This window comes from Anomaloglossus baeobatrachus, chromosome 4, assembly GCF_048569485.1.
Source record: "Anomaloglossus baeobatrachus isolate aAnoBae1 chromosome 4, aAnoBae1.hap1, whole genome shotgun sequence".
Lineage (NCBI taxonomy): Eukaryota > Metazoa > Chordata > Amphibia > Anura > Aromobatidae > Anomaloglossus > Anomaloglossus baeobatrachus.
In genome coordinates, this window is record NC_134356.1 from 532,987,128 (window position 1) to 532,999,796 (window position 12,669).

The following is a 12,669-nucleotide window of genomic DNA, read 5'->3' on the forward strand; positions in this document are numbered from 1 at the left end:
GCTTTTTGGGGCTGATTAAAGTGGTGAACCAGGGAATGTGTTTGTGTGTTTTATTTCTAATAAAGGATTTTTTCGGGCGTGTGTGTTTATTTACTGTAATTTACAGATTAATCATGGAAGGTATCTCGGGGAGACGCCTGACATGATTAATCTAGGACTTATTGGCAGCTATGGGCTGCCAATAACTCCTTATTACCACGATTTGCCAACGCACCAGGGCAAATCGGGAAGAGCCGGGTACAGTCCCAGAACTGTCGCATATAATGTATGCGGCAATTCTGGGCGGCTGTTGGCTGATATTGTTAGGCTGGGGGGCTCCCCATAACGTGGAGCTCCCCATCCTGAGAATACCAGCCCTCAGCCGTATGGCTTTATCTGGCTGGTTTTAAAATTGGGGGGAACCGCACGCCGTTTTTTTTAATTATTTAATTATTTATTTCACTACACAGTATAGACACGCCCACCGGCTGCTGTGATTGGGTGCAGTGCGACACCTGTCACTCAGCGTGGGGGCGTGTCTCACTGTAACCAATCATAGGCGCCGGTAGGCAGGGTAAGCAGGGAATAGGAGATTGTTTAATGGGCGGCCGGCTTTTTCAAAACAGTAAAAGCCGCCGGAGCAGTGTGAATGCCGTGCAGCGCCGGGGATTGGGGATCGGTGAGTATATGAGAGAGGGCTGCTAACTTCAGTCACTCAGGAGATTAGCGGTCACCGGTGAGTCTTCACTGGTGACCGCTAATCAGGACGCGACACAGACAGAGCCGCAGCATGACAATGAAGTCGGGTGAAGTTCACCCGAGTTCATTCTGACAGTGCGGCTCTGTCTGTGTCTGCTGTCAACTACCATTCACCGCTGCTACATGGCTGTCTGTGTCTGCTGTTAGCAGCCATGTAGCAGAGCTGAATGGCAGATGACATAGTAAAAACGCATCCCTACACATTACACACGCTTGTCAAGACAATAAATAAAAAAAAAAAAAAGGGTGCCCAATGCATACGTCACAGAACACATGATCTAAAGGATCGCACACAAAATTGACCAATTTAACATAGGCTACTAACGCACGTGTGACAGCAAATGAACGACCTATGTGCAATCTCATTAGATCGCATATGCAACCTGGGCGTGTCACATCGCATACGAGATCGCATACCTAATTGTAAGGTGTAAAGCTGGCTTTAGTCAAGCTCTAAAGAGTTTAATAAGTAAATTACTCAATTTTTTTTTATTTCTTCTAAAGAAAAATCTAAAGCAATGCAGCACAATGTGGGCACGGGTTTGCTCTTCTATCTTCCAAAGGGCACAAAAAGCTCTGCGAACCTTCGTCTTTGTACTCAGGTCACTATGTGGCTCGTGTTCAGCTGACACCTCCACGCATATTGCTCTTTGCAGGGATAACAAGATTTCTTCTTGTGTCATATAAAAATGCATGTCAAATAACTAAAATATTGTAGAAAATCAGTCAATTGGAATTGCAAGAAAGTAAGCATCAAATTAGCAAATGAAGTGCTCCAAGTTCCCTCAGCTGCTTAATTCAATGCATATTTTTAATTGCAATACTGTCAAATAAATGTATAGAGATTTTATAGTGGGTTTAATGATGAATCAGATGGCATAAGACAGATATCTGATGTAGTCAATGAATTTCTATCCATCTACCTTGGCTGGCTATGATTGCTCAATAACCGATCAGAAACAAAATTCCACATGAGCGCAACAATGGTAAGTCGATGTAGTACAGCACAGATCTGTACATAGATGTCTGTCCTGTGCCAGTCACTGCACTGGTGGCCTAGCTGCTATAGAACACCAGCTATAGCACTAGTTGTCTGGAATGCACCACCCTGGACTGGATCATTCCCAGTGTCCACTGTTTGAACTTACCTTTTGTGTCACCTCCATTTCCTTATAGATTGTAAAGCTCTTGTTGAACTATGTGTTATTCTATGAATGTCCGATATGGTCTGTACACAGAGTTCCAAATTATAATGTAAATTAGATCTAAAGCCCGCTTTACACGCTGCAATGTATCTTACAATGTGTCGGCGGGGTCACGTCGTAAGTGACACACATCCGGCACTGTAAGGTACATTGCAGGGTGTGACAGGTATGTGCGATTGCGATTGAACGAAAATCCGTTCATCACATACACATCGTACCTGTCTCTAGAATTGCACGTCAGATTGTTCATCGTACCCGGGGTAGCACACATTGAAGTGTGTGACACCCCGGGAACGATGAACAGATCTTACCAACGTCCTGCAGCTCCCGGCCCACAATGCGGAAGGAAGGAGGTGGGCGGGATGTTTACGTCCCGTTCAGCTCCGCCCCTCCGCTTCTATTGGCCGGCTGCCGAGTGACGTCGATGTGACGCCGAACGTCCCTCCCACTCCAGGAAGTGGACGTTCGCCGCCCACAGTGAAGTCGTATGGACGGGTAAGTACGTGTGACGGGGGTTAATAGTTCGTGCGGCACGTTCAACAAATTGAACGTGCTGCACACACGATGGGGGCGTTGCAAATCGCATACGCTTTCGTATGCTGGATCGTATGGTGTAAAGCAGGCTTAGGCTAAGTTCACACTTCCGTTGTTTTGCATCAGTCACAATTCGTCGCCTAGAGGAATTACGGTATCCTGCAAAATATTTTGCAGGAATCCTGTTTTTCCCCATAGACTTCTATTAGTGACGGATTGCGACTGATGATGCTGCGTTGCATCCGCTGCGTCGCGGTCAGTCGTTTTTTAACTGACCGCCGGGCGGGAGCAACGCAGCCTGTAACGTTTTTTGAGCAGCGCGATCCGTAAGATTTTGCTGCGCATGCTCTCTCTGGCTCCCTACCCCCGTAACCAGGATAAACATCAGGTAACCAAGCAATATGCTTTGGTTAGTTACCCGATATTTACAGTGGTTACGGGTGCAGGGAGCCCGCGTTAAGCGGTGTATGCTGGTAACCAAGATAAATATCGGGTAACCAAGCAAAAAGTGCTTTGCTTTTAGTTACCCGATATTTACCCTGGATACAATGTGCAAGGAGCCGACACTTCATCACTCTGCTCCGCCCCCTCCCGCCCTCCGCATGTGTGTATACACACACACACACACACACACACACACACACACACACACACGTCCCCAGCCCTGCAGTCCCCGCAGCACTGACGTCCTCAGCTCCACGGCCCCGCTCCTCCCTCTCCCGCACTCCGTATGTACACACGCATGTAGACACACACACACACTCACCTGTCCCCAGCCATGCAGACCGTGGCACTGACGTCCTCAGCTCCGCCCCCCGAACTCCGCCCCCCCGCACACAACGGAGTCCGACAATGAAATTCTTTTCTTTGTCATCCGTTGTACAACGCATTAGTCACATGCGTCAAGCAAGGCATGCGACTGATGCAAAACAACGGAAATGTGAACTTAGCCTTAAGTGTCAAAGATTTAATTTTTTGTTTTTCAATAAACACATGGATGGTATTGGGTTTCAGGGCTCTTTGGGCCACTAAAATCAATCTCAAACACCTGTGATAATTAGTTTGCCAGGTGAGCCCAATTAAAAGGAAAGCTACTTAAGAATGATGTTCCACGGGAAAGAAAAAGGATCTCTCTGCAGCCGAAAAGCGTCAAATAGTGCAATTCTTTGGACAAGGTATGAAAACATTAGATATTTCATGAAAATGTAAGCGTGATCATTGTACTGTGAAGACATTTGTGACCGATACACAATACAGATGGGTTTATGCAGATAAAGGCATAGTGAGGAAGGTTTTTGCCCTTCAAAATCATTGGATTAAGAGGGCAGCTGCTAAAATACCATTTCAAAGCAGCAAACAGATATTTGAAGCTGCTGGTGCCTCTGGAGTCCTGCAAACTTCAAGGTGTAGGTTCCCCCAGAGACTGCAGTTATGCATAAACCTACTGTTCGGCCACCCCTAAATAGTGCTCACAAGCAAAAATGGTTATAGGGGGGCCAGTCACACTTGAAGACTAATTTTAAGTCTTGTTTACTGATGAGTGTTGCACAACCCTGGATGGTCCAGATGAATATGAGTAGTGGATGGTTGTTGGATGGCCACCAAGTCACAACAAAGCTGTGATCCAAGCAAAGAGGTGGCAGTCATGTTTTGGGACAGAATCATGGGGAACGGCGAAAAGCCGGATATGTGTACCCGGCCTAATAGCAGACTAATGACATGGATAACTGAAATAATGTCCGGTGGACTGATGAAACAAAGATAAACTTATCTGGTTCAGATGGTGTCAAGTGTGCGAAAGCAGCAACAAGATGAGGAGTACAAAGACAAGGGTGTATTGCCTACAGTCAAGCATGGTCTTGGGAACGTAATGGTTTGGGGCTGCACGAGTGCTGCCAGCTGTGGGGAGCTACAGTTTATTGAAGGAACCATTAATGCAAACATGTTCTGTGAGATAATGAAGCAAAGCAGGATTCCTTCCCTTGGGAAACTGGGCCGCAGGGCAGTATTACAACACAACACAAACACACCTCCAAGACAACCACTGCCTTTCTAAAGGAACTGAGGATAAAGGTGCTGGACTGGCCAAGCATGTCTCCAGAACTAAACCCTATTGAGCATCTGTGGGGCATCCTTTAACGGAAGATGGAGAAGCACAAGGTTTCTAACATCCGCCATCTCTGTGATGTTATCAGAGAATGGAAGAGGATTGCAGCGGCTTCTGTGAAGCTCTAGTGAACTCTATGCCCAGTGCTTGAAAATAATGGTGGCCACAAAGATTGACTATTTGGGCACAATTTGATCAGTCACAAAAATGTACTCACTTTTACTTCCAGCGGTATACATTAATTGCAGTATTGAGTTATTTAGACTAGAGGGCACATTAAATTTACACTGTTATACAAGCTGTACACTGACTACTTTACAAATCTGTTAAAGTGTCAGATCGTCAGTGTTGTGCCATGAAAAGATATAAATTATTTACAAAACTTTAAGGGGTGTACTCACTTTTGTGATATACTGTGTGTATGAGGATTAGCTGCACGTACAGATAGAAGTGTATATGGGGATTGGATTTCAGCCATAGGATTACCGCAGTGTTAAAATCCTCTATGCCAGGCCCCTTCCTTTGCAACATTTACAGTGCCTACAAGTAGTATTCAACCCCCTGCAGATTTAGCAGGTTTACACATTCGGAATTAACTTGGCATTGTGACATTTGGACTGTAGATCAGCCTGGAAGTGTGAAATGCACTGCAGCAAAAAAGAATGTTATTTCTTTTTTTATTTTTTTTTTTTTAAATTGTGAAAAGTTTGTTCAGAGGGTCATTTATTATTCAACCCCTCAAACCACAAGAATTCTGTTTGGTTCCCCTAAAGTATTTCAGGCACAAAGAACAATGAGCTTCACATGTTTGGATTAAATTATCTCTTTTTCCAGCCTTTTCTGACTAATTAAGATCCTCCCCAAACTTGTGAACAGCACTCATACTTGGTCAACATGGGAAAGACAAAAAGGAGCATTCCAAGACCATCAGAGACAAGATCGTGGAGGGTCAAAAGGCTGGCAAGGGGTACAAAACCCTTTCCAAGGAGTTGGGCCTACCTGTCTCCACTGTTGGGAGCATCATCCGGAAGTGGAAGGCTTATGGAACTACTGTTAGCCTTCCACGGCCTGGACAGCCTTTGAAAGTTTCCACCCGTGCCGAGGCCAGGCTTGTCCGAAGAGTCAAGGCTAACCCAAGGACAACAAGGAAGGAGCTCCAGGAAGATCTCATGGCAGTGGGGACATTGGTTTCAGTCAATACCATAAGTAACGTACTCCACCGCAATGGTCTCCGTTCCAGACGAGCCCGTAAGGTACCTTTACTTTCAAAGCGTCATGTCAAGGCTCGTCTACAGTTTGCTCATGATCACTTGTAGGACTCTGAGACAGACTGGTTCAAGGTTCTCTGGTCTGATGAGACCAAGATCGAGATCTTTGGTGCCAACCACACACGTGACGTTTGGAGACTGGATGGCACTGCATATGACCCCAAGAATACCATTCCTACAGTCAAGCATGGTGGTGGCAGCATCATGCTGTGGGGCTGTTTCTCAGCCAAGGGGCCTGGCCATCTGGTCCGCATCCATGGGAAGATGGATAGCACGGCCTACCTGGAGATTTTGGCCAAGAACCTCCGCTCCTCCATCAAGGATCTTAAGATGGGTCGTCATTTCATCTTCCAACAAGACAACGACCCAAAGCACACAGCCAAGAAAACCAAGGCCTGGTTCAAGAGGGAAAAAAATCAAGGTATTGCAGTGGCCTAGTCAGTCTCCTGACGTTAACCCAATTGAAAACTTGTGGAAGGAGCTCAAGATTAAAGTCCACATGAGACACCCAAAGAACCTAGATAACTTGGAGAAGATCTGCATGGAGGAGTGGGCCAAGATAACTCCAGAGACCTGTGCCGGCCTGATCAGATCTTATAAAAGATGATTATTAGCTGAAATTGCAAACAAGGGTTATTCCACAAAATATTAAACCTAGGGGTTGAATAATAATTGACCCACACTTTTATGCTGAAAATTTATTAAAATTTAACTGAGCAACATAACTTGTTGGTTTGTAAGATTTATGCATCTGTTAATAAATCCTGCTCTTGTTTGAAGTTTGCAGGCTCTAACTTATTTGCATCTTATGAAACCTGCTAAATCTGCAGGGGGCTGAATACTACTTGTAGGCACTGTAATTTTGCTACAAATCCTGAAAACTAAAGAAATTGACCCAATACAGGTTCAAATAGCGAGCTGGTGAGTGTGAGTGCAAATACTGTATACTCTTCCTGTATGGGAGCTGTGGCGGCATGCGATTTACATAAGTCACGGTTCCCTGGCAAGCTTAGTAAATGTAATACCTGTGAGACAGAATGATTTTCTTCATGTTGTCGGCCATGAGGAAGTTGTAAAACCGTCGACATTGATCCCATTGTAGAAAGGTCTCCTGAGCGCTGTAAGAAAATCCCAACAATCAATGGACTGTTATAAGAAAGGGAAAGACCAAGGGGCACACGGGGCACAATAGCCACATAAACTGCTAAAAGAAAACATTGTAATTAAAGTTAAACCAAGGTTCACTGCATTAACAAATGCACGAGGAGGCAATTCTGCAGAAAAAGGTATAACTTATAGACTAAGGTGATTTCATTGCTTCTGTCATTCTGAAAAAACATGACAAATTGCTGTATGGTTCTTGCACCGCCACGTAGAGACACCATGCTAATCACTGCACACAATATCAGCACAGTCACAATCATTAGGACTGCACTTTGTAACTTGCTTTTTTGCAAATTTATATCAAGAGAACATATAGAACGTGTGGTTCATTACCTAAAATATACAGATTACTAAATGAGTACATGAAAGGTCCGTCCCTCCCTGCACAAACCACTAGGGGGAGCAGGCGAGGCACAAGGTTCAAGGATATGAGTGCAATTGCAATGCCCAGGCCTAATTCATACATGCAGGCAAAAACGTGAATAATATTAGAGTTGGGCGAGTACCTAACTATTCGTACTCACTATACTCATAACGAGTACTGTCCAATACTCGAGTATTCATTCCAAATAGCGTGTGTAATGCAAGTCAATGGGGAAAACTCGCAAAGTAAGAAGTAACCCGAATGCCGCACTATTCTTGCGAGTAGCGAATAGCACGGGATTCCGGTTACTCGTTACATTGCGTGTTTTCCCCATTGACTTGCATTGCACATGCTATTTGGAACGAATATGCGAGTATTAGACAGTACTCGTTGAGTATAGCGAATACGAATAGTTAGGTACTCGCTCAACTCTAGTGCATATGAAAAGTACTTGGGCGGATGAGGCGCAAATGGTAATGATAGGTACTAGTCAATGATGGGCGAGCGTGCACGCCACTGCCTGATCGAGCATCAAGGTGCTCGGGTATTCGTGGTGCTCGGCATGAGTGCTCAGATGTTTCATCCGTGAACACAGAGGACGGGCTTGTTTCACTGCACGATGTGTGCAGGCACACCAGAGGGAACCACTTGCAGTGGCTCACTGGGGGTTAAAACAACGTTCTCCGATTTAGTGTAAAAAACAAAACAAAATAAAAACAAACACATTTTCCCTTCCCCCAGAAATACTCTGTATATGGCTGGCTGGATGTTGGCGGAGAGCCAAACTGCCCAATCACTGGCTTCCATTATACTCGGTACTCACATTGAGCACTTTCAGAGCGTCTGGTCTGCTCCGATCGAGTAACGAGGACCCGAGCGTTCTAGTACTCACCCATCACTAGTAATGATCAGTAGAGGTAAAATAATGACCCACATTTACCAGAATATCCTCCTCTGACCCTGCTGATTCACATTATAACCCCTATTGTTTCATTCACATCAGAAAGGCACTGCTCATTTTCTAACTCTCCATAGAGAGCTGAAGGCTAGGATCTGAAAGCTTGCCATGGATATGTCCATTTTTTCATTTACTAGGCTGTAAACAACTTACTGATGCCATCAGATTTCATGATGTTTTAATTGAATAGAAAAACATGGCTGCTTTCTTACAGAAAGAGCGCCTCCTCTGGGTTGCATTTTGTACTGAAGCTCGGATGCACTAAATTGAATGGGGCTGAGCTATAATAGCAAACAAACTGTGTGGTGCTGCTTTCAGAAGACTGACGCCATGTTTTTTTTCCTAATTCTGGGCAACCTTTTTGCTTTGATGCCCCCCTCCACCCACTCGGGGTTCAGCTGGTCAGGTCTATTTGGCTGTTTGGTGAATATCTTCCTTGCAGCCTTCTGTTGAGCTGTCCCCATTCATATCAAAGGGAACCTGCGAATAACACCATCTCTAAGATAGAGGTATTGCAGGATTCTGAAAAGATGCCTATTACAGGGTCATCCTCTGCACCAAAATTTGGCCTTTATTGATATGCAAGTAAAGTGACGTGCAAGAGTGCCCTTGCCGTCTTGTGAATCGAATATACACAAAAGCCAAATTTCCGTGCAAGTCTCGGTGGCTAGCCCTGGCCTATCCCACACTATCTCTGCATGCTCAGGGGTAGTATTCCTGACAGTCAGCCCAGACCAGGTTGTTTGGCTTGGCCCACTGTAACTTGTACGGCCAGCAATGGGGCATGTGAACCATAGGTTTTGGAGAAGAGGTAGGCTGTGCAGTACTGTCTCCAACTGGTGGGCAGCTTTTGCTGTAGCTGAAAGGTTATATGCAAATGTCACTTTGTGCTTCTTTTCTACACATAAAATAGCATGTTTCGGAAGGAAAAAAGCAGCTGACAAAACACTTTGCCATTGCACATTTTTTCATGTTTTTTTTTTTGTAGTCATGGTTATCGCGGGGGTTCAGGCGCTGTACCCCCGCGATCACTGTCGGCTCTCCAGCTGATGCTACAGCCAGGACCCGGCTCTACTGCCCAGAGCAGTGTCCGCGCAGCTCCCAGTAGTTTAACCCCCTGAACGCTGCGATCAATGCTATTGCAGCATTCAAGAGGCCGGGAGAGGAATAGCTTACCTCTCCCTGGCAATTGGGTCCCTGTAATGCGACCAGAGGGACTCACTTGCTGCCATGGTAACCCTGGGTCATCACCATGACGACCCCGGGTTACTGAGCGACAGATTGCCTCACACACCATCCTGGATGCATGGTGTGTGAGGCAAAGTGCTGCAGTATATTCCCTTGGAATGATAAAGCATTGCAGGAGATTAAAGAAACGCAGGAAATAAATGCAAAAACAATTGACATGCTGTTGCTTTTTTCAGCAACTGAATCAGCAAAAAAAAAAAAAAAAGCAGCAGCATGGATACAGCAAGTCAGGAATCTCATACATTTTGCTGGGATGCATTTTTCCTTGCAGCATTGATTAAAAGCTGCAATGAAAAAAGCATGGAAAGACACAAAAAAATGCAACGTGTGCACATAGTTTAACTGACTCACTTATTGTTGGCTCTCCAGACAAAGCACCATTTAATCAGTAAAAGCAACTTTGGATAGTAAAGAATAGTTTACTGTTCTGATTGTGGGACGTATTTGTGCTTCCCGTTGCAGCATCTGACCGTCTCGATTTGAGTACTAAGCACCCGAGCGTGGCAGTGCTCTATCACTATAATTTATCAATTTCTGTAAACAACATAGAGTATGCTGCATTACCAGCACCCAATGTAGATTACTTACCGGGAGGCGCTGTACCCCTGGCACACACTCACACAGCACAAGACTCGCTCCTGATTAGCCGCTGCTTCACCCAGGTATTTACAGACAATATTTCCTCCAAGGCTAAATCCTACAACGATCAGCCTGGTCTGTGGAAAGGTCTTCCTGATGTAGTTCACCATGGCACCAAATTCCCAAGTGCAGCCTGCAGGAAAAAGAAAAAGGCAAGATGAACAATGCCAACCTGGTCTAACCGTCCAGCTGTCACTGAAGAAAGAATAGATCCCCTGTGGAATCAATCTAAATGATGAGGTAGAATTATACATTTGTACCTAAGGCACATCTGCATGAGCCAGAGAATACTGCCAAAGCCAGAAGCAATGGTGCAATTGTTTACGAGTTATGACTGATAAGCAACTAATTTGTTACAGTTCAGACATTGATCAGGCAAGTTGGATTTTTTTGGCTGCGAAGCACTCGCTGAATTCATCAGTGGAAAAAAAAAAAAAAAAAAACAACATGTGGCCAGAAAATGTTTTTTGTTTTTTTTCCCCGTCAAAGAACGACAGCTCATAGGCCCATATTTATTGTGAATAGAGGCCTTAAGATTGGTTATGCTGACACCAAACTTTAGCAACATTTTTCACCAAAAGGTTTTGGCAGCTCCTACGTCCCGCAGAAAAACATGCAGAGTATGGATACTAAGAGGTGGCTAACTACCTTATGGCCAGCCTTAGGAAAAGTGGACCAAACGAATCCTACTTCCACCATCAGACGCTGAAGTGCTGACAGTCCGCATAACACATATAGAAGAATAGTACAAGCTGCGGTTGAGAGTTCAAATTTACTGAATGAGAACTTTGAGAGAAATGATGCCAAAATGTTAATTAGGCTAAAGAATATCTTGCGATTTTGCTGTTGGCCATCAAAATGGGACCACCTGGATTTTGGCCTTTATGTATCCTTGATGTAATACACAAAGTTTCCCTAGACTCCTGATGTTCTGGTATTTATCGTCTGCCTGAAGCCTCTGAATTTACAATTTGTAGTGCAGATGTTAATAACAGGGATTGAGGGTCAGCAACATTAACCCAAAGCAAAAGGCCAAACACATTTTCTTAGTTCTGGGTCAGCGCTTTCCGCCCTAGGAAAAAAGGCTGCGCTAAATAAATGAACCAAGTATGGAAGCCATAAATAAATTGAAGTCAGTCTCACACAATCCCTGCCATCAACAGTCCACAGAGATGTAAGAGGTTAATTCATCTCTACAATGTCCTTCACAATCATGATTAGAGAAGTACAAATACCCATGTAGTATAGTAAACCCTGACCAAACTGCATCATACAAACCTTTCATATAGGGATTCCCTAATGGAGAACAATACAATTAAATCCGTACTCCTATCGTAGTCCTAACCTAGTGTGATATACAACAGACTGCTATATTAGTTATATAGAACAAGCGTATGCAGGACTTGGATTCTCCCTGCTTAGGAGTACGGTGGATGGTCCTATTTAGTGACTGAAAGCTATCTGTATGTACTCTTCTACAACGCAGGCTTTCAGTCATTAAAAGGGGTTTTCCCCACAAAATGCTTTTTGCTTTTTTTTTTTTTTTTAAATCAATAGATCATGGAATAAAAAGCTCCACAAATGGATTTTGAATCCCTGGCAATTTTCCTTTTTTCCTTCCCTTCTTCCAAGAGCCACAACTTTTTTATTTTTCTGTCAACATAGCCATATGAAGTGAAAAGGGAGGGGGGATTGGTGATGTCAAACATTACACTACTGCTCCTATAGAAGTGGATGGAGCAGGGGGATGGGGGGTGTCACACATTACACTACTGCTCTCAGACGTGGATGTAGTGTGGTCACATGTATCTAATCCCATCGTGTCAACGTGGTATTTGGCATTGACCAAACTTTATTGTTATACTTATGTGCAGATTACATACGGTTTTGATGAGGCACCAATGCCTCAGTCTTCACCGCAGTGTCTTCGATAAAATGGCACTGGAGTTTGCGATTCGCGCATGCGGACTCCAGCGCCATTTAAAATGAAGATATAATTACTTTGACAATGTGTCTCCAACAGCATTGGTGGTACGGTGAGATATTCAAATAAATAAAGAAAAGGGGGCACATCATAGAGGATGCTTCAGGAGGACGTTATAGAGAACCCAACCCACAAAGGCCCATCTCCGATGCATCCGTCAAAGTGCAGTGCATTTCCGCAACTTTGATTAAAGATATTTCTGCAATCAAGCCTCCCATCTTTCTACAACAGCTATGCCTGGATTCAGCATCTTAATTCCAGTATGGCACTGCCTTTTAGTGGATATTGCAAAATCCTGGTGGTTGGTCCTCTTTAAGGAAGCCTCAGCCTTTTTGTGCAGGGGATCCTTAAGCACCTCCATATCCCCAAAGGGTAAAGGGAATCTTTTGGATGTTTTGGATGCCTTTGAGATAGATGCAGCTAATTTTGGGGCTTTATCCCAAGATGCTGTGGAGGACTC

General features: G+C 44.4%; 1 protein-coding gene across 1 annotated transcript in view; it reads right to left on the minus strand.

Moving 5' to 3' along the window:
- Window positions 1–12,669, minus strand: part of ABHD2 (abhydrolase domain containing 2, acylglycerol lipase) — a 46,628-nt gene that overhangs the window by 17,639 nt on the left and 16,320 nt on the right. The window contains exons 5-6 of the mRNA XM_075345942.1: window positions 10,175–10,358; window positions 6,878–6,970 (exon numbers count right to left, since the gene is read on the minus strand). Of these exons, the coding sequence (XP_075202057.1) occupies window positions 6,878–6,970; window positions 10,175–10,358 (277 nt within the window). The remainder of the gene's footprint in view (window positions 1–6,877; window positions 6,971–10,174; window positions 10,359–12,669) is intronic.